This window comes from Sinohyriopsis cumingii, chromosome 4 (assembly GCF_028554795.1).
Source record: "Sinohyriopsis cumingii isolate HCF-2022 chromosome 4, ASM2855479v2, whole genome shotgun sequence".
NCBI lineage: Eukaryota > Metazoa > Mollusca > Bivalvia > Unionida > Unionidae > Sinohyriopsis > Sinohyriopsis cumingii.
This window is the reverse complement of record NC_142964.1, coordinates 100096267-100119557: the sequence shown is the minus strand read 5'-3', so window position 1 is coordinate 100119557 and position 23291 is coordinate 100096267. Positions and strand designations below refer to the sequence as shown.

Genomic DNA, 23291 nt, shown 5'->3' with positions numbered 1-23291 from the left:
AACTCCTTACTTAAAAAATACATCAAAGGAGCACAATATGTATCTAGTTTCAGTGATCTTTAGATAAAACTAGTATACACTATTCACAAGATTTGGTCGTGCAGTGCATATAGGTGCTAGACCAAAACGGGCAATAGCTAACAAAATCGGCACATGCAGATGGACGTAGAAAATTTTATGGCAAGTGCATCCAGCGGCCAAGTCAAAAAGAACAATTCACAAATATTGTTTTTTATGTGCACATTTTCAACTGATCATAAAGTGCATTAAATTTCAGTTGCATTCACAAAGTGAAAAATATTCAGGCAGAAAAGCTGCATTTTAAAAGTGCTTTGTGTGGCATATTATACCTACATTTCACATTTTAGGAACAAGAATTTGGATGACAATGTAAATGCAAAAAGAGATATGCAGCCATTTACAAATCAAAGCGGACTCCAAAAACCACTTTTATTTTTCTTTAAGAAAAGGGTTAAATTTAATTTCTTAGCCAGATGCATATTGTATTATGCCAGATTAAGCTCACATTCATGGTCTGGCCGTTAAAAAACACACAAAAATGAAAAGATTTTGCAAAATTTTATTGTCATATAAAAGATATATACATTTTCATACAAAATAAAAGATTAAAAATTACACTCTTCTAAAATTGTACTAAATGCTACAGTCTGAAAAACTAGACTACAACAACCTACTTATCCAACCCCAGTGCTGATGTATTGAGTTAGCACCAAGGCAGATCTCGAAGCTTTTCTGGTCTAACACTATACTTGCACGATTCTGGTGCAGACCAGAACATAAAATAACTGGATCCACTTGATTTTAGAGTGATGTATCGCAGTGAATTTTTTAACCATAATGAAGGGAGGTATTCATGCCAATGGTAACAGAAAAGTCCTTCCATTTTAGGCCTTGCAAAACCCTACAGCAACAAGTAATGTTATTCTAATAATCATTGTACAGCCTACATATTTTCCAAAGCTGATTTTGTCTTGCAAATACGTGGGTAAAAAATTACAGTGGTTGTAAATATCAATTCTTTTCGACAAGTGGATTTCTAACTGTTGTTTTCGCAACAAATTACCATTTAGAAAGTTAAAATAACTTACTATTAAAATACAGATATCACAATTTTGGAAAATTTTCTAAACAAATTCTTTTACCCAAAAAAGTAAGGATGATATTTGCCTTTCACCAAAACATATCATGACCACAACTGAAACTGAATAAAAAAAATCTGTATGGAAATGTTCATGACAATAGATTCTGTAGACAATTACATACAATTATCTGTAATGTACATTTCAATTTAAAATTTCATTTGAAAGAATCTTTTTTTTTTTTTTACCTCTGCCAATATTTAGGGCTTCTATTTTTTATTTTACCCAAACCTGTTTGTATACCTCCTTCCTTTCTGGTACTGTTCTCAAACTGTCAACAAAATAGTTGCAAATAAATGAGGAATGAATTGTATTTTTGCCTTTAATGTAACTGACCATTATTTTTTTTACTGTTCCCTAATTTTTCTGACCTTTTGTAGAAGTGCAAATTAGTTCTGTAAAAAACATTAACATATTAAAAAATCTGTACGAATTTTCACAACAAAAATACATTATAATAGCTAAAGGATTAGATTTATGTCATGATTCAATTTTAATACAGTACCAAATATGCTAAAACATATTCTTCTATATTCAAGACTGGTTTCTTGTGATCCTGAAATTACAAGATCTTGGTTACTCATGGAGACTTTGTGCCCCTTTTATATACATAGGCACTGTAACAAATCCATAATATTACAGCATATATGTATGGCCCAGCGAGTCAGGATTAAAATGTACATGCCTTTTTTTTTAGTAGGCACAAAAATGGACCTAAGGTGTACAAACTGATAGAACAAAAAAATTCTGAAGAGATAATTCGAATAGCTTTAAATGACTTTTAAAAAAAATTAGCTGAGATAGGAAAAAATCATTAGCTGCAATTTTAGTTACATAACAGGTGTCTGTACAACTCTTCACACAACTTAAATTTACAAGTAGGCAGATACCTCAATACTTGCTGGATTAAAAGTTTATTTTAGAGACTGCGTGCATGCATGCTGAGCTAAAACACAAATTAAACAACCAATGTCAATAAAATGCAACCAAGTACCTCTGTCACTCTTGAAACCTTTTCTCTCCAACCATGCCAACACCAGATACAACTCAAGTCAATGTCAATCAAATCAAGTCCCATTATCACCATTAAAATCACAGTCACAGGGTTGGTTTTGTACGTCTAGTAAGCCTTTCCACTGCTAGGCAGTCTTGCATATAAATAAATAAAATGAATGAATGATGAATGGTTCACACAGTGAACAACATAAACACACACTCAGAATATTGTTCAAGAAAACATGAACACCAAGTATCTGATACTAAGCCAAACTTCTAAAAAGGAAGGAGATTCATGGTTTCTTTGTTATATATAAAAATAAAACGGTTAAAATAAATAATGATCAGAGAAAATGGATGGTATATGAAATGAATTTTTTTTTAAACAGGTTATACTTTCAACAAAAATGAGATTCTGAGGTGTGTATTTATTCTGTTCAGCTCTCCTCGGATACACTCCAGATTTATTCTGCATGTATTCAAATAACAATCACAGTCTGTATGAAGAATGAGGTCTGATGCGTAGGATAATATCAGAATCCTTGGAGTTCTACACACAAGCTTCCCTCAAGATCCATTCATACAGGCAGAAGCTAGGTCCTTCAAACACTGAGATTTTAATTCTGGTATAGAACTGATCTTCATGAATTTTGAGCTGGAATACTTAGTCTTTACAGCCTGAAATAAAACAAAATGCAAATAAAGTAAACAATTTCTGCAGAAGTAGGTACTGCCTAAAGGAATGATAGCAGCTCAGAGGAGCAACAGAGTTATCGAGTATGAAGCAGCCTTATAAAATGCCATAAAATGTGTAAATGATTCGCAAATCCTTAGCAAACTGCAATACAAGTCTCACTAGTTGAATAATCCAAAATCTTTACATGCAATTATTCAACCCTCAAATGTTTAAAATCAATACATCACAGATTCATGGATACTATGTATAAATTTCCGTTTTCACGTTTATCTTAAGGGTTGGGGGTTGAGGAATGATGGTTTGTCATTTTTCACCTCATCCCAACTTAAGTAGAAAAATGTGCAATTATGTGGATCATTGCATTTCTTTTGCACCTATGGTTAATAGAATGTTCCCAATGTAAACCTCTCCCTCGATAACTCGCGCACAACCGGGTCCACAAACATAGACTGCACTATGAGTGATGCACGAGTTACCGAGGGACCTCCCAAAAAATTGCTTTGACATCGAGAAAACTGGGGTGTGTGTGTGGGGCGGCAGCAGGGTTAGGGAACTGGGATGTTTAATGACTGAATCCTCATTTTACAATCACGTCGATAATTTTTAATAATGCGCTTTTTCTAATGAAGTTGTTCGTTATTCTGTTTAACATTTTTTCTCAAAATATCCAACATATGACGGATCGTTCCAATTTGTTTGAACAACATCACGTGTACGCAAAAAATCTATTACATCACTGCTTTTTGTTTTCTTGATGAGTCTGGTTCCCGTACTGGTATTTAATGGTATCTTGCCAAATCAACAGTCCACAATTTGTGAACTAGACTAACTGTTGATACACCACCAAACAAGATTCCTCTTTTTCTTCAAAAACACGCGACATTTATTGCATGACACGTCTACGTCGAAACTCAATTTTTTACTGTTCAATCAGTACTGTTAATGTTGTGATTTCATTGGAAGTAATAATGAAACTTCTTATCATCCCTGAGGATATCTCTAAATACCAGTTCAGGAATTCTCTGAAACTCGCTTGCCCAGAGTGGTTCGCATCTGTGAAATCAAGCGAAGTATTCACATCGCTTTGCTGCCTTGTTATCTTTGTCCAGTTATGAAAGAGTCTGTTAATTTAAGGTAGTTTCTGTTACATACACAATGTTTATTACAGTGTTCGATTGATCAAATGAAGCGAGTTCACCAGACATACGACCGAGGCCACTAGATTTTAAGTTAGTCTGATTTTTGTGCCTTTTAAAACAAAATTCCACCTTTTTTTATTCAAAAGACATAATTAATGTGATAATATAAAGGAGGCCAGCTTTTAATTCAGTGCAACAATACAACAAATACTTCCACAAGTCAGTTATCAAAACATGGTCGGCACTTAATTAGGTTATCAGAGAAACAATCGCAGACATAGCTGTTACGGTAGATGGATGCATTTTATGTTTAATTACAGGATGTCACATTGCATTTATGACGATTACACTTAAAGTAACTAAAAGATGGAACTAGAACACAAATTTCAATTGATAAAATTATTTAATTTGTATTTATTTATTAAAGTACGGCCTCCACTTGGCGCAAGTGACATTTTCATTGATCAAAATTTCCTTACACATTGTTAATTGTGGTGGACCAGGAATGTCATTTGGAATGTAAAAAATTGTACGCGTTATTTTTAAATTTGATGTTTCATAGTGTTGATTAAAATTTGCAGGTCCTATTTACACAATTTCAACGATAAAACGTGATTTTCTTCAAATGCAACAAAACGGGATACATTTTTGGGGTATTTTCGGGTTAAAAAAATGGGATCCATGCCTGACACCGCATTATAAGCAGGTTCGCGAGTTATCAAGGGAGTGGTGTATTTGACTGGGTAATGAAATCTAACCCGACTTGTGAGCTGTGGAAAGGAAGCCTGCAAAGCATCTGGTATACATATTACTCTTTGAAGATTTCACACCCCCATCCTATCCATGAACGATAAAAAAATGTCTTCCACAACATGCATTATATTTTTAAGAAATAAAACGGAACTTAAGAATATGAAAAGCATGTATTCAGTAGGTTCATTTATGTCGATGGGAATGATTAAGTGTCCACTGAGCAATCACGCAAACTGGTTTGCTCTAAGACTTAACTTTTAAGTACAGGAAGAAGAAAAAAAACCCCACAAAACAACCCACTGTCAAACACTTCAGTGAAGCATGGGAATAACGTGAAAATGAGAATCTGTACTGAACAATGAAAACGAGAAATGACAACAATTAATGATTTTGCAAAGGTGACTGGAAATGGTGTTTGGATCAATCATGTAAGAAACGAATTCAACCTAATGGGAAATAAATGCTGAAATTGAGGAATTCTGCACACTGCCAAATAGTGTCAATCATCCTGGTCCCATTTTTTACACCCATGAATCCATTAATCTATCCCTGGATGGTGTTTAATAAGACCATACATGCCAACCCCTGGCGAGGAAAAAGCGTAATCCAAGTGATCAAAAAGAGAAATCCACATATAACATGATAACAATTCAATGAGCATATGTACAAAATGATTTATTTACCCCTCTGGACTTTTAACATCAGTTACTGCTTCAAGTTTTCGTATATATCACTTTGAACTTCAAAAAGCAACAGACACTCATTTTGGATTTCAAAACACTTTGTACCAGCTGAGACTAAATGTTTTGCACACCAGTAGAGCACTAAGTGCTGGGTTATTACAGAGCCTGGATCTAAATTCAGTTTTACTTTTGTTAACAATGCTGAACAATCTCTCACAGTCAGCAATAGAATGGTAAAAAACCAATATTCCTTGTCTTTTAGCTGGCAAATAAGATGAAAAAAAACCAAAACAACTGTCCCCATGAAGTACATTGTCAGGTAGAGTGCCAACTTTATACTTCAGAGTTCTCCTAATTTATCAGCAGCCTTGCCTGCAGCATGGTGTATCATATGACAAGAGACAACCTGATATCAACAATGATTGAGACATTTTTCAAAATATGGTATGCAACTCCTTTATGAATTCCAAATATCACTGATTCAGCATCAGCTGAAAACTCCATACAGTTCTACATATTTATTCAAAGCATTATCAAGCAAATATGGTATCTACTGTTAATTCTGGTAATGAAAGAAGAGCACTCTGACTTTGCCCTTTGTCAAAGTCTCTTACACAGACTGGGACAACATTTTGTCATCATAATCACTACTCCTATCAGTTAAAATAGTAAACGAAACATTTTCAAGGTTTCTATCTACAATTTAATTGAAATATCTTCTGCTAAACGCCTAATAACATCAGATGATTTTGTTCTTGCACATGAATATTTTCAGCAATTTTGGAATCAGGAAACAAAGGACCAATGTAGTCTTCTACCACTAGGCATAGTCTGTTCTTCTAAGAACTCGGTACATATCGCCTCTGCATTTGTAAAATCCGTGTCAGATTTAGTTCTGCTGTAAAAATACAGAAGTTACCATTGTACTGGAGTTAGGAAAATGAGATAATTCAAGGTTTTTCTTTTACCACCAACACTAATATTAAATTCCTTTCCACACAGCCTGTAAGGGGCATGAAGCTGCCCTAGAATGGAACGCTATAATATGTAGTTCATGTATTCATCTCCAAATCGATTTTCCATCTTTCTAATCCATCTGTGAAATTATTTGAAAAACATTTTTGCTCTAACACACGCATTGATTAGAATAAATCCGACTTGACTGTTAGCGCCAAATACCTAAAGAGTGGTTCTGTACCAGTTATCAATTTGAATGAAGAATCTGCGAGCAAAGATTAAAAGTTAGAAAACCAGTCTGTTCTCTCTCTAAGTCATACAGGTGCTATAAATAGAAACCAGGGTCAAAAGTTTGAAAGTAGAACCAGCATATTTTTTGGAAATATGGCAACTGCTATAAATAGAACATAACTGTTAGGAAAGTGCATGCAAGTCTACAGACAAGCGTACTCTTATGTCATAGTTACATAGAAACCATCTTTTCTAGGATACGGTCTGTGGAATTAATGGGATGTTAATAAAAATTAGAAATCTTTTTTGGAGGGGGTATACCTAAAAAGCGTAATTCGAATACATTTACGCATAAGGTGTAATTTAGTGGAAAAAAGCGTAATGGTTGGCATGTAAGACCAATTAAATTTGCCAGAAATGTGATGGAGCAGTGATGTTTTGTAACCTACTGTGAGTTTGCTGGTTTCAGCCTTGGCAACAAGACTGGCAAGCTTTTGAATTGTTGGCATAATTTCCTCCTCTGAGTATGAACTGTAGTGGCTCAGTGTGTCTGTCTGAAACACATAAGATGTTACTATATGACAAGGAATATCAACCATTAACAATATTTATGCAAACAATAGATTGTTCTCCAATATTTTTTTCTTGCAAATGTTAAGTTTGGAATGAAAATGTTTTTCAATATCAATCAATCAGATTTAAAATATTTCATCCAAACTGATGCATACTCAATTCTTTGTGCAAAACAATACGAGGCTGTTTTGGGAGACAATAAATAAAGTGAATCCTAAATGTTATATACTATGATAGAAGACACATCAGCACTTATTTTATGCTTTAAAAAGTCGAGAAAGTTTTTAGTTGGTGCTGAACCACAATAGCATGTTGATATCAACAAGGTTAATATAGTCCTAATAGCTGAGTTTCAGATCATTGCTCTTAACACTTACCCACTTGGACCCATCAAGCAACTTCATAGCCAGGCAGAGTGCACCTGCTGCCACCTGGGAGGGAAGGCATTGCACCATTTCGTACTCAGTGATAGTCAGTTCCATTAAATACTTGGCTAGTGTATGCTTGTTGGCATCAACCTTTGTATTAGAAATGAGTTGTAAAATGTAACAAATTTTAGGTAATGCTGAAGTTTTAATGACCAGATGAAAGAATGTACTACTTTTGTTTGAAGTTAATTTGCGACTATATACAAATAAAGTATTCCTATGGCAATATGTATACATACAAAATGTGCCAAGCAAAGGATAAAGGTGTATCTATCTTTCAGTTCAGTCTTTATTATTATTACTGAATGTCTCTGCAGTGCCATAGATTTATGGATTATGTGTTACTTATGCAAGCAAACTCTGCCCATACAGCATTTCAAACTGTTCTCTTCAGCAAACGTGAATCACTATGATTGAGATCTAAACGAGTAGCAACTGACAATTGAACTACACCATGCACATTTAAACCAGTCTCCAGTGACCACCATTGTGAGACCTCCTGCCGTAGATCACCATCTTAGGACCACACATCTTTAGAGATCAATTTAGGCAAAAGGGGAGTTCTTTATAAACTGCTATATTTACTTGCTCTGCATAATGTAACATTTTCTATTCCATCAGATCCATTCAATTCTTGAACTATTTTGGCAGTGCACAGTACATTCACACATGAGTCAAACTACTGGATTGCACTGTTGCAAACATTACAGTCAGAGAAAGTGAAAGCTATTTTTTCTGAGTACACAATTAAGAGGGAGAAAATATTACTTTTGTACATACACAGATGTCATCCGGTAAATGAAGTTACTTTATATTAGGTGAACAAAAATTATACACAATTAGTTTACATGGAATGGTGTAATGATGGTTACATTGTTCTTTTATTCAATGAATACACATTAAAACTGCCAACCATAATGAATTGACAATCATCATACCTGTCCAGCCTTTGAGTTTCTACGAAGGAAATGTAAACACAGAGGTTTTCCTAGACGGAAGTCCAGTGTCCTGAGGATGGTGCATTCCATATCCTGGATGTCCTTCTTAGTGTATGCATTGTCAGTGATGTACACAAAATCTGCCACCTCAGGGGCATACATTTCCTCATACTTGGAAGCTATCAACATGGAAGTCACCCCCACTAGCTGTAGTTTGTTCCTCACAACTGGATGTATCTGTGACGATCAATGAGAGTAATTCGAGATGAATGAGTAATCTACTTACATATCAACCACAAAAGATGAACAAGGGTAATTTTTGCTAATGCAAAAAAAAGCATAACCTAAGCATAATCTATATTACTACTGCTAACTTTAGAAGCACAACTTTGTTGAGTCTACAACACTGTTGCTAATACATTATATGCTATAATTACAGTTCATTGTATGAAAAATGTAATTTTGTACTACTAACATGGGTCTGCAGGTCAAAATACTTCACACAAACGGGCATAATCCATATGGATTTGTACCAGAATACAAATGCAAAACATACTGAAAAATTTACATTGAACACTCATTTTAACTTTAGCCCAACGACTGTGAAGTCGTTAGACTCCATTCTTAATCAGATTTCTGTACTGCACCACTCTTTGTTCTTTATGAATTTTGAAAGCTGTGTTGAACTGACCTTTTTCTGATCAGACATGTTTTGAACTTAAAAAGCCATCTGCTCTAAAAATTTGCACCCACAAGACAATCCAGTGAAGTGTAATGACACCAAAATTGTAATGGTTGACATTTACAAGTCTATGCATAAAAGACAAGTGTAAAAAAAAAAAGAAGTGAAAATCAGCAGCTGTCAGTAAAACAGCCAATAATGTTATCAAATGTTCAAACATATTCCTAAGTAACTAATGCATTATCTAGTGACCAGTATAGGAGTTCCAATTATCTACAAATAAAAAAAATGTAGATACAATACTTCTGTCAAATATATTACCTGCAAGAACCTATCAATGATCGTGACGGTGAGAAAAAGTGTTTCCTGAAGCAATCGGAAGCGATGGTGAACTTGGCACAACCAGTCAATCAAGATTGCACGCATCTTGCCTGTGATTTCCTGACCTTCCAGGTAATTTGGCCTTACACTGTATTTTTTCTGAAAAACAAATAACTTGCATTTAGAAATTTAAAAAATTGAAAGTGCACTGAGAAGCATGACATCTTATAGATTTTAGTACAGTATAATTGCTAACTTTCTGTCCATATCCTTCCCAAAGTTGCACTGTTGTGTAAATTCAGATTGGCAGTACAGGGCCACAATGGATGCTCAACTGAGGTAGCCCAGTAGTATATTACTAACACTATGCAATACTTCACAAAAGAAAAACAAGAGCCACTACAATAATGAAAAGCTGACAATAGCCTGCCACTTTGACAACGGAAATTTAATGCATGCGAAAACTATTTCAAATCCAAAGTGGGTGGAATAAAATGGTATTTAAAGAAAAGGAAAGTAGAAAGACCTTAATGCCAAGGTTACTCTTGGGTTGTTGTTCTAGGGTTTAACGCCATTTTTCAGCACAAGATAGGCTATACATGGCGGCCAGTATAACTGGTGGAGGAAGAACCCTGGAAAACCCAGGGAAGAACCACCGACCCACGTAGACAGGTGAGAAGGCAGCGATCCAAGTGATGTTTAAAAAACAATCTTGTTTTGCCATCTATTGTTGTCATCTTTACTTGTGCAATGGTTACTTGTATCAATAAATGTTTTATGAAGTGCCCCAGTAATCCTTAAAAACATTTTGCATGTTTTGTGTATCTAATCCACAGCTATTGGCAATAAAAACATCAAGACCTTTGTCACACTGGTTTGCAATTTTCCCCACACTCCTCTAGCACACATATTCAAAGTTTGTGTTACTATCAATGAACATGTATCCTTATGATCTAAAGCAGTAGCCACCAATCACAAGAGGGTGACAGGCCATGTGTGTTGCCACCTGTACTAAATCAGTATGCAAGAAAAAGATCACCCACCCAAATTGGAACTTAAACACCGGCACAAAACATGAATATGTTCAAGCAACAATAATAAAAACTCATTCAGAAATTCAAACATTTTTCACAGACAGAAACAAGGCAAGTATATAGAATCCAACTGCAATTGTTACTCTATACATATGCTACCGACTAAAGAAAAACATTGTAGGGAAAAGTTTAAATTTAAATGATTGCCAGGATACATGATGGATCTAAACATCCCAGGTAACATCTACTTTCAACTTATAGCAAAAATTAATTATCTACAAAGTGTAGGAATAACTGATTATGGGTTATACCCTGGAACTGCTGAATAAACTCACCTCCAATAGTCTCATATACTCATAAATATCATTGACATATTCACTGACTAGTTGAGGGTTATCTTTATCGTTGGCATCAATGTCTTCAACTCTTAGAAGTGTTTTTGAGAATGCCTCTGGCTTGTCCTCACTAATGTCCATAGGGGCTGAGAACGATACACATATTTTTGGTGGTTCTGCGATTGTGGCACATACAACTGTTTGCTGGGAAAAACTGGAGGCTGTTTTGGAAATATTTGGCACTGAAGGTCCAACAAATTGAAAAGGTGCAAACTGGTCCTGTTTTTCAACCACATTATTGCTGTCCACTTCCACTAAATTCTTCAAGGAGGATGTGGCTTTGGCTTTAGAGAGAGTTTTCTGCTTAGTTCCAGCTGTGGTCTGGATGATCTCTTTCTTCACTGCAGCTTTCTTGGATCCATCTAGTGTGATGGCAGATACTTTGTTGCCGATGTCACCCAAGGCAGCTCTGTGGTTGGCTAATACTGTGTTTGGCCGCTGCATCTTACTGAGCATGATGACATCAGTGTTCTCTCTGTTAATGCTTACAGCCATCTTGGGATTTACCAACTGACTGATCTAAAAGGAACAAGTGTAACTGATGTTAAAGGTAGACAAGCTGCAGTGTTCAATGGAATAGCAAGATAAAAACTTTTATATGCAGTGTTCTCAACAGATGTAAAAACTTAATTTCACCCGATATCCTCAGGAGTTAAAAGTGACATCTAAATAGTTTTCAAGTCAAAAGCTCATAGATGGAATTTTCATTTGTGGACCAAACTTTATCTTATGGTCTTAAGCTGAAAAAAGAAACATTTCTGCAAGAGTTTTGTAAGAAACAGGCTGAAAGTGAGAAATTGCCATTACAGTGTTTCTCTTCCTAATTATGTACAACTGTACCTTAAAGGAGACTAGAAATCAAAATTTTCCTTCTACGTATGTAATTCTCTACAGATTTTAATTCGACTGTCATGTGTATAAATTAAATATCGTAAGCGGGTAGTGATTTTATTGCATGGAAGATACCACGATTCCGTAAATTGCCGAGTTTTTCCGAGTTTTAATGAGACGACAGATCACGTGGTACCGTGACGCCATACTAGCCAGTCCTTGAATACAAACATAAACATTGGCGAGCGAGGCAGACGGAAGGAGACCATTTTGGGTTGCACATTCAAAACTTGAATCTGCAGTCTGATACAATAGTTTATGTACTGTACTGGTCAGTGCTAAAAGATTTTTTTTAGGCACAGGCCCCGGGCTGGTGACTTAAATAAACTGAAGCCCTGACTGAAATTCCACAAGCCCGGACAGTTCATACCTGTCAACTCTCAAGCCGGGAGAAAAACCTCCCGATTTTGGGGGTATTTCCTCATCTACATCCCGATCTCGTAATATCTCTAAATTTTTCGCAGCTAAGTCCCGATTATTACATTATGTCTGTCAATTTTCATTTGTCAGAAGAAAAAAACCCAACCCCAAACCATATATAAATAGATATAACGTATGCAATCCACAGTGTAAACTGCCACACTGCAGACACCGAAGTGATATAACTGAAAAATTGTTAAAACTACGTTAAAATTCAAATCACATGCACACACGTCTAAATCCGGCACTGGACGAAATAATTAATATCACACAACAGTTTTTTTTTTTTCTTCAGTAAATAGAACCTGAAAATTAAACATTATTCAAGTAAATTTCAGATGTTTTTACACAACTACAACAGTACTATAGTATAAAAAAATTAAAAGAATAAAATTGTCACCAATTAGCTTAAATGAACGATCACTGTGAAATTTTCTCTGCAAACAAAATCGCATCTCCATTTCCGCCAAAGAAACTCGGCCAGTTAACACCTGACATTCCTCTACCGTATATGTAAAGTTTAATTACCATGATTAAATTACAAGGAATAAAACAAAATATACCATGCAGTATATGTGGCCTTTAGGAACTAATTCTAAATAAATATTTTGTTCAGCCAACAGTGTGATACATGCATTAAGACTTAAACCTGAAGTCCATGGCATTGTAAGTAACAACAAAATAGGCATCGTTTATTTTGGCAATCAATTGCTGGTGCTTACACATACACACACTGTCGAACATGGTTTCTTTGAAGTATGTCCGAAGGGCAGTCCTTTTCACAAGATCAATGCAAGGATAAGGAGTATGTTCATTAGTCCCACCGGCTTTATTGTTTGCGTACTTAAATCAAAACTTTAGCTATTTTGCAATTTAGCCAGAGCTGACCAGAATATGCAAAATGGGCTTGTCCTGGGGGAATAATAAGGCATATCACATGGAGGAAAGGTACGTCCCATGGGCGCTTGCACATTGGGGCAAGGGGTTGGGGGTTGGGTCAATAGTCCCCCCCCCCCCCAGTTTATATTGTCAGCCATTTAATGTGAAACTTTGACCTCTTTTCTTTTAATCGCTGCTATTTAAACTGCCCAAGGAATAGTTTTATATCAGTTCCAATCATTGCAGATTACCGTTTATACATACTACATGTATACAATGATTCTTTTTTTAAATTTGTAATTTTTATAAGATTACTGAAAATTGTGTTTTCTCGAAACACGACAGGTTTAGAATATTATTTTTGACAAAGCCTCCATTTAATTAAAATCAAATCTAAATTTCACCTTGGACAGTAGCGATTTGATTTAGATTGTGCCGTGTTAAGGCATGCATGTCAACATCTTGAAAATACATTTACTAATTTCACCAGCGCGATCCAAGTTTCCTCAGGCAAACAATTTTTGTTTCGACAAGCCTGACGGGCACCTCACTTTGAATACAGGATGGGCCGGAACTAAAACCAGAGGGGCCCAGGGTGTCGGGCTATCAGATTTATTTTTAGCACTGCTGGTGTAGATAAAAGATCTGTGAATTGCTTATTGCATTTTGTGGTCACTTACTCGGCCTTCTGCCTATTCTCGTAACTCGCACGTTTAACACTTTTCCCAGGATTTAAAATATTCAACATTATGTCTGGAACAGCGCCAACTTTTAGTCTAGGCCTAGTATTTGCGTATCCTTGAGCTGCCATTTTTTCAGAATCCCTCTCGTTACAGTCCTTTGAGAAATGTAACGAGCAGATAGTGCTGTATAGTGTTGCTTTGAAATCAACTCGTTTGTAATAATGTATCCATTCTTTCATTATGCCTTTATCTTTCGGAAAAGAAAAAAAAATGTTGTCCACAGGCTTTTCTTAATGTTCTATTACACCCATAAGCAACGCAAAACGGTATTGTCTTTTACTCTGCCAACTCCCACTTGGGCTGCTGGAGTCGCTACTATGACGTCACATCCCGAAAGTAACCGAATAGGCGCGGAAATTTTGCATACGAGGTCACGGAAATTCAGCTCCTAGAAGATAGGCCAATATTTCAATATTGGCATTACGGTCGCAGATGATACTTCAGAATAAGGTTTTCTGCTATAGTACTTTTATTATTATTCTATATTTCCATTGGTTTCTGGTCTCCTTTAAACAGAAAAGGGCTTTCTTAAACACTTTATTAAATTTTTTAAATCTTCAACAGAGATGCATCTAATAATTTGTCTGTTTTGTGCTTGGCAACCAATTTTTTGTGTTGCCATTGATATCGTATGCATGATAATAGCTTGAAAAATAAAGCTCTGTACATTATACAGAAAAACAGCAAATTTGAAGATAAATAACATGCAAGTTGATATTAAAAAATAATTTATATTCCCAATTCAGGATAATATTTTTCTAAAATATATGATCAAATGGAAGCATTCCAAATATTGCGCAATGACTTAATATGATCTGTTAAAACTGTACAGAGTAAAGTTATCATATAATCTTTTGATCCAAATGATGGGCACATGAATACACATGTCCATATTTCTCTGTCCAAGATCTAACATGTGGCTTCATATAATCGCATTAACGCTTACAGCTCACATACTTGCTTGGTACAAACAAATGAAATAAAACTGTTTGATGCATAAAGAACCCTATAAATGTTTTATAGTTTACGTTTTGCATTGTTCTTTTACCAAATTTGCTAGATAAACAATACCAAACCTCTATTTTAATACAGTCGAACCCACTTATCTCGAACCTCGGTTAACTCGCCAACCCTATTAAGTCGACGTTTTTGAAGTGGAACCGCCAAATTCTCTCTTTGTCTTAGCATTTTCTCATCGGTTATGTCGATTCTTTTATGTCGCCGAACCCTAATATCTCGAGCACAAAAGAAGGCCAAATTTGCCACTTAACGTCGCTTATCTCGATCCCCATGACCAATCGCTTTGTTTGTATCGACAACCCCATCTTAGCAGTGCATTGTTACATCATAATCTGCTTATGCTGACATCTGGGCCGAGTACTGTATGCTGTGACAGTCAATCATGCTACCGTACTATACCTACAACTGGCCGACTTCTGAAGACGTGAATAGAACATAAAAGTTACGGTTACAGGACTTAAACTCCGCAAGAAGAAATAGCAAACAACAAATAAACAAGTTTTGCATAATTCAAAATAATTATTTATTTCTCAAAATACAGGAGTGAAAGAATCCCTATATTGGGTGTTAACTTATGCTACAGTAATATATACGGTCCAATATTGCCAGGTGTTGACTCGTGTAAGTTTCTTTCGTGGGAATGGAGATCCTATTTTGCAAGAACACGCTCTTTTGATAGTAACCGCGTGTACGATACTTTTCAGAGCTGTGTCAGAGTGAAATGACTCGCGAATTTAATTTTGACACTGGTTAGCTTTTTGTAAAAACGAACTACACCCCGCACGTTTCTTGTGATTTTGTGAGCGATCTTTGTGTTTGCAATGTTGGAGAATATAATAAAGGTTTGTATCGAGAATCGACGCTGGTTTGTATTGTATACTGGTAAATCTCTGCTGTTAGTTGGTGCACATATGCCTTTTGTTGTTAGCAAACATGTATGTACATTTTTATAGCATGCCGATCGCTTCATCAAACAAATCGCGGCAACGCTGTTGTGTAAAAAAACCTCCAAAAACACGTGCATGTACATTCTCATTTATTAACGCACATCATGTACATAAAGAAATTTCAAGCACATGTTAATATATTGCCGCCATATTGGTTTTCGTTTATCTCGATCATCAGTTATCTCGACGCTTTTTGGCAAACCCCTAGGCCGGCGACATAACCGGGTTCAACTGTAACTGAAAAGCACTCCGATTCCAATATTTCAACTATTCATTTCAGTTAGATACTAAATACATAGCAAATAAACTACCAGATCACTAGTTATGTTATTGTTGGGTTCACTGCCTACCCTTGCAAGCTGATGAACCTTAAATGTACCAAATTAGCATCAATTATCCATGGGTCATTTCTACTCCAATTTAAAGATCTTAAATTCAAAGTGGAACACAAAAATACCTTCTGTCTTGAAGAATGTCTTTAGAGAGATATCACTGCGCTTAAAACTGAAACCATGCAGTTACATATGCTCTGTACAGCTAAATATTGCAGTTTAAAATTACTGTTACCATACTGAGTAAATGAACTTGATTTTCCCACCCGGCAAGCCTTTGAACTTGCCGCCCAGCTATTGCATCATGTTCTTTTTTATGTACTCTTATAAAATGGCAACATGTACATTAAGGGGTCTTTCAGTCACTAAATTCTGTCATTGTAAATATCAGCACAGCTAACTGATCAACATATTTTCCCACAAAGCAAGTGGGCTGAAATAAAGCAATCCTTATTTTACATTTTCACTGATGGGTGAAATTTGGTCCATTTTTTAAATGAACTTTGTATAAGCTTTTCTACAAAGTAAAGTCATAATGTTTTTGTCAGACTTACTCTGTAGTGCTACATGTAAGACATAGCACATTTTGATTTTGTTGAGGTGCTATGTCTTACTATCCAAATAACGGCCTTGTATAGTGCGTTTCAATGTCGTTGACACGGAATGATTAATCAAAGTTTCAGGAACATCTCACACATTTGGCAGCCTATATCGACATTTTCCCACTAATTTATGTGTAATTTATATACTTACTGTGCTGTCTTTATCCTGGTGGAATGAAAATATGACACTAGCAAATGGATGCATTTTCACGTTCCACTGACATACCTTTGAAAATGTTGCAATGTGACAGTAGTCGAGGTATGCTGAAGTAAGTTCATGTAGGTTGGTGTTTGGGATATGTTTCTTGAACGAAATGAACCATTGCTTATGGTTCCAATAGGCATAATATATTTTTTATTCATTTCGCTAAAAAATACTGTTTCAACTTTATGCGATTTCGGCATTCTCGGCTTTCACCGCTTTCCAGCCAACTGAAAAGTAGGCCAAAGAAACTTGAAAACGGGTCCATTTCTTTTGTGAGAATTTGAATTTATTAGAGAAAAGGCATCATAGTAAGTAAAGTCTGACTAAAACATTGTAACTTTACTTTGTAGAAAATTGTCATTATTTTAGCTGCCAGTTGTGTGAAATATTCCTGAAAATTTTACTTTCGTAACAATGTTAGTCGACATCAAAACATACTACACAGCGCCATTAGTTAGGCTGTAAGACCCTGATGCCCACAACATAAATATCAGCATCGGGTCTTACAGGTAGGACTAACTTACTCTGATGTCTTTTCCCTAACAAATTCAAATTCCCACAAAAGAAATGGACCTATTTTCAAGTTTCGATGGCCTACATTTCACTTACCTGGAAAGCGATGAAAGCCGGGAATGCCGAAATCAGGTTAAGTTGAAATATTCTTGAACAAAATGAAAAATATATTATGCTATTGGAACTGTAAGCAATGGTTCATTTCGTTCAAGAAACTTATCCACAACACGTACCTACTTGAACTTACTTCTGCATACCTCTACTGCTGTCGTATTGCAACAAATTCAAATGTGAGATGTTCCTGAAACTTTGATTACTAATTCCGATGTCAATGACATGCTATACAAGGCCATTATTTGGATAGTAAGACATAGCACCTAAACAAAATCAACATGTGCTATGTCTTACATGTACGACTACCAAATCAGCATGAAAGAGCTAAATGGATGTTATTTCTTCAAGACTGCATTACAACGATTCAATGCTGAAGTAGCCTGTGGTGGACTACCAATCGAACATCTTGTGAATAACAGTAATCAATAACAATTACCAAAATTAGATTGCTCAAATTTAAGATTACAGAATCAAATTTTAATATTTTGTGCTAGACACAAACACACTCACCTCCAAGTTTTCATGAAAAACTCCACCAAAAGTAAAGGATATTTCCATTTGTGCACCAATTACAAGCCCACATTTACTTCTGTCAATGGTAACAATACAACTTTAAACGTAAAATTGATTATCGAGACTTTGCAAACTAATATTTATCCTTCAGTGAAAAAGCGTCGACCACTCCGTACTGATATCAACTTGTAAATGGAAAATTTAACAGGTCGCTGCACGTCAAATGCGCCTACGCAAACACGTCTGGACGGGCAATAGGTCCTACAACACCCAAAGAACGGATTAACACTGCATTAATTTAACCCAACCAAGATTCTTGTACTTAGAACAAAAATTGACGGTAAAATCATGAATTAAATAGATACGCATGAAAATAAATTACACACTATTTTAAACTTAACCCCGGGAACTACCATGATCGGGAACATACATATTAAGTCTCAACTATATGTTACCTTTTTCGTCTAAATAAAACCACAAATACATACTTACAGGAGCTGCTTTAGTATTCAGAGCCATTTAGGATGATTCTTTTTTGTTTGTTTGGTAAACGCCGTTTTTTTAGTCATGCACAATGAGCTCAGATTGATACTAAGTATCGTTCATTCACAGTCAACATCATCTATACGAGGTCATTATTTGCTGCGGAACTCTTCAAATAAATCGCGGCTTGCTTTTTATTGGTTTGTTTTAGCTCATAACATGATTTTGATTGGCTAATTTTGTTATTCGTTCGTAGCAACGCGTCCTAATTTAATTTTTACTATCAATATAGCTTAAACTTTAAACGATATTATATCTTGTTTAAGGTAGGAAAATATTTATATTAAAATAAATATATAAAAAGAGATATAATAAAGAAAAATTATAACCATTTCCCATCATGCAAGATTCAAGGTGTCAGCGCACATACTAATTCGCGCCCATCTACTTTCAGATTGCAAGTAAACACATGCACAAGTTTTATGTCTGGTATGCGAGGTTAGTTGGTAACTGGTCAACCCCGTGTATATAAATAGATATATATCGATTGTTCATTATGTCTAAACACGAAATAAATTAGAAGTGTTGTATATTCAAGCAGTTGTTCAATTACCTACCTCCATGATAATAATGAAATAATAATTGTAATAATAATAATAATTATAAAAAAATAAAAAATAAACAACAAATATTGTGCATTCTTTCCGGGAATATTATTACTGTAATGTAGCGAAGTATATTTGTGCTGTCATTGTATGTGTTTAACTGGTGCTTATTTAAACATTTAAAAACTATCATAAATTTTTTTTTTTATTGAATATGATATTGATGAAGAACCAATGACTGCGTCAGATGGGCACATTTAATCCATATTTTGTTGCTGTAACATTGTTAACGGATGTCTGATGCTGAAATAAATAATTATTTGAAAGACGTTTCAATGTATATAAAGTTGTGTTGAGTGAATAAGAAGTAAAGTACATTAACAATTGCAAAGTTTACAGGCAGTTTTACATGAACAGCACTATATTTATAAGTTTACATTTGTTTCATTTTCAGTTTTCAATGTATAGTCCTCCACCCTGTTTTGATGCAGTGTTAGAAAGTCCATCATCATGCATCTATCACTAACACTACGACCACATTTGTTTACATTTATCAAAGTCACACACATTTTATTTTTCTTCATAATTCCTATCATTGTCATTTGTGAGATAAAAGAAAGCCATAGCATGACCAGAATCCATTTCACTATTTCTGTTTTTTTCCAATTAGTAATTCCTCATAAATTTCCTTACTAATTATTCTGATGGGGCAAATTAATTTAATGCCATTATAGGCATGCAGTCGTCTAATCAACATGTGATAGCAATGCAGGCTTTCCTTATCAGCTGGGAGTAAGGTGATTTACACCTGGCTATTTAAAAAAAAAAACCTGTATCCACATTGGGGGAGGTCCACCAAACCGTTTGCCTATGTTGGCAACTTACCCTCCAACTTTAAATCTAATGGAAGACCATGGCAATATGACTGATAGCTATTAACTGCAACTGTTTAGAATTCTGTATAGTGTTTTAAAGTTTTTGTGGATCTGTTGTTACAGGTGTATAGAGGTAGTTCTTTGTTCTTATAATTTGTGAAAATTTAAAAGAAAAGCATACTTTTATGATATATTTCAAATTTGTAAAAAGATTATCATTTACATTTACAGTGAACATATTTTCAGATAATGATTTTTTTTATTTGCAAGATGCTGTCATATAGTTAACCTGGAAACAATACAGTCTTGGTCATTTTGCACCTTATAACGTATCATGCATGAATGGCAGGTGCCTTCAAGCAATCGGGTGATATTCCTGTCTCATTTGTGATTTTGTTATCTGACATAAGTGATACACACTACAGTAAGGATGCATACACCAGCCAGCATCTGCTACGTATATGGAGTTTGTAGATATATTTTTTTCTTGAATAAATTTTGCATGATGCAAAAGAATGAATAAATGATAACAATGCAAAGTTAGTTTATTTCATTGTATTTTCAGTGTTTTTTTTATCATTTTATTGTACTGTGCAGGGGGGATGGCACAAATTCATCCCAAACTTATTTTGTTTCTTAGATCTTGGGACATGTACCTTGATGAAAAAAACAGATTCACCTTAAATTCTGGGACAGGAAAAAATACTTATTTTATCGTGTCCCAATATATACGGTACATAAGGTAAGTTTTATGTAAAAGTATTATTATTTTAAACATTGATATTTTACATCTGCAGTAACATTACTGTACTGTAATCCTTTATTTGATATATTTAACTTCTGCTCTTTTTATCGCTCTTCTCATATGCACCATGGAGCTTTCTTTGAGATTTAGGAGGATTTAGGACTTTCCCATCCCTCACCCTATTCGATCCCACATATAATCCACTTTTTTGGTGGTAAACGGGATCTTTCAGAAAAAAAAAGAACCCTTTTGTCCCATCATCACTCTTTTGGTTACATCCATATGCAACACTGCACCATATTTGCTGTACATAAGCACAGATTTTGAATGGTAGGTTGAATAGAAGGGATAAATGTTACATCATGTCTGTGCTTGGCATGCGGAAACTACTGATTGTTCACATAGATTGCTGAATCAATTTTCATTTAAAAAAGTGGATTTTAAGTCTTATTAAACATTTTTTTGGTGTGCATACATAACAAATGCTTTTTTTAAATGACTATAATAATATCACATGTTTGTACAATATAAGTGGCCAGTGTCCTTTAATGTTACTCTGCAATATAATTTTGTAACTGAAGTATAGGTACATGAGTGCCACAAGTAAAAGGAGACTTATATGAAGTGTGTCAAAATGAGACATCCTCATGATATTGATATCCAGATATACCCAGTCTGTGTCTTGATGTGATGATTGCATTGATATCCAGATATACAGAGTCTGTGTCTTGATGTAATGATTGCATTGATATTCAGATATACAGAGTCTGTGTCTTGATGTAATGATTGCATTGATATCCAAATATACAGTCTGTGTCTTGATGTAATGATTTTATTGATATCCAAATATACCCAGTCTGTGTCTTGATGTAATGATTGCATTGATATCCAGATATACAGAGTCTGTGTCTTGATGTAATGATTGCATTGATATCCAGATATACAAAGTCTGTGTCTTGATGTAATGATTGCATTGATATCCAGATATACAGAGTCTGTGTCTTGATGTAATGATTGCATTGATATCCAGATATACAAAGTCTGTGTCTTGATGTAATGATTGTATTGATATCCAAATATACCCAGTCTGTGTCTTGATGTAATGATTGCATTGATATCCAGGTATATCGACCCTCTGTCATATCATAATGACATTGATATCCAAATATACCCAGTCTGTGTCTTGATATCCAGATATATCGATCCTCCATCCTGATATCATAATGACATTGATATCCAATAGATCCAGCCTGTGTCTTGATATAATGATGACATTGGTATCAGAATATATCCAGCTTGTGTCTTGATGTAATAATTGCATTGATATCCAGATATATCGATCCTATGTCCTGATATCTGTCATGGAATCTTTTTGTTTATTAAATACATGTACTCAGGTTTCGTTTTTTGCGTATACTGATACTCGAGGGTGATTTATGTATATCATACAAAGATTTTGAAATAGTTAGTTTGGTTCATCCTATGCCGCATGTGCGAAGTGCTTTCGATGGAAGAACCGAATACTTCCAGTGCACAGGTGATGTATTGCATCATTGTCTGTGTATAAATGCCTCTCCATAGGTCAGTATCTTTACATTACAGAACGTCTTGTCAGTGAGCGGTCTACTTTAAGGACTTGCACATCTTCAGCTGTACAGGTGACCAGAATGATCGGAGTTGCAGCTGTATAGCTGATTGAAGTGAGCAGACTGATCAGAGTGATCGGAGTTGACGTGGTACCAACTGCAGAGCTAACCATAGAAGTAGACCATAGCAGCTGTGAAGCTGAACCATAGCAGCCGTAGAGCTGAGTAAACAGTATTGCTGGTCGAGTAGCAGGTGATCAGGCATTGCTGACTGAAATTGGTTGACACTGATTGCTTGATTGACCAACCTGGAATACTGACTGCTTGATTGATCAGTGTTACTGGTAGCCATGTGTGCTGGTGACGGAGTGTGTAACTCCATACATTGATTGATTGATTGATTACTTTGATTTACGTCGCGTGCACCCAGAAGGGCATGTGCGATGGGTTTATTCCCACCCAGCGGGATGCTAAATGTTCCTGGGGGATGGAATTAGTGCCACATCCCCCAGATATTTATGTGCTGAAGGAGCACATATAATTTAGCCATCAGGTCGTAGGACTATGTGTCTCTAACGACCTGAATGAAGGGCTTTCATGAGTGGGAATGGGCCTAACACACACTTATGTTAACAAAGAGTTGATTTCAGTCCGTTATGGACTGTACTAGGTGTCGACCCAAGCAGTATGTAACGCCCGTTGCAATTGGTCGCAATGATGATGTCACATGGGGACACCTAGCTTTAGGTGGGTGGTAATTGTTCCACATCTCTGCCGTTATATGATGTCAGAGAGAGGCATGAGGACAAAGAACTCGTCAAGCCAGCCATG

The 23291-nt window shown here is 35.5% G+C and overlaps 2 protein-coding genes across 10 annotated transcripts in view; one reads left to right on the top strand and one right to left on the bottom strand.

Annotated features, from left to right (window-relative positions):
• Positions 1-564: 564 nt before the first annotated feature.
• LOC149801767 (G2/mitotic-specific cyclin-B-like) lies at positions 565-18820 on the bottom strand. Of its 3 annotated transcripts, none has more exons than XM_089956106.1 (7): positions 18659-18820; positions 10928-11506; positions 9559-9717; positions 8556-8792; positions 7567-7707; positions 7066-7170; positions 565-2834 (listed from the first exon to the last, which is right to left on the bottom strand). In XM_089956106.1, exons 1-7 carry the CDS (start codon positions 18683-18685, stop codon positions 2724-2726), a joined length of 1359 nt encoding a protein of 452 aa, XP_089812232.1. In that variant the 5' UTR covers positions 18686-18820; the 3' UTR covers positions 565-2723. The 3 variants fall into 3 exon arrangements, with proteins under 3 accessions (XP_089812232.1, XP_089812233.1, XP_089812231.1); XM_089956107.1 differs by having other exon boundaries at positions 18655-18813; XM_089956105.1 differs by lacking the exon at positions 18659-18820 and adding an exon at positions 18164-18331.
• Positions 18821-19051: 231 nt separating this feature from the next.
• The window catches only part of LOC149801763 (focadhesin-like), a 596289-nt gene continuing 592049 nt past the window's right edge, over positions 19052-23291 (top strand). For 3 of the 7 annotated variants that reach the window (XM_089956096.1, XM_089956095.1, XM_089956091.1), the window contains exon 1: positions 19052-19147. The gene's annotated coding sequence lies outside the window, so the exon portion shown is untranslated. Of the gene's footprint in view, positions 19148-20769; positions 20872-23291 lie in introns of all 7 variants that reach the window. The other 4 variants (XM_089956097.1, XM_089956093.1, XM_089956092.1 and 1 more) reach the window with 3 other exon arrangements.

Excerpts from the sequence above, each read along its gene's own strand:
- LOC149801767 (XM_089956105.1), bottom strand. The coding sequence starts at position 18,211 with ATGGAAATATCCTTTACTTTTGGTGGAGTTTTTCATGAAAACTTGGAG. Across the intron at positions 9,718-10,927 it reads AGTATATGAGACTATTGGAG|AAAAAATACAGTGTAAGGCC; the intron begins GTGAGTTTATTC and ends TTTGTTTTTCAG. Across the intron at positions 7,171-7,566 it reads TGCTTGATGGGTCCAAGTGG|ACAGACACACTGAGCCACTA; the intron begins GTAAGTGTTAAG and ends TATGTGTTTCAG.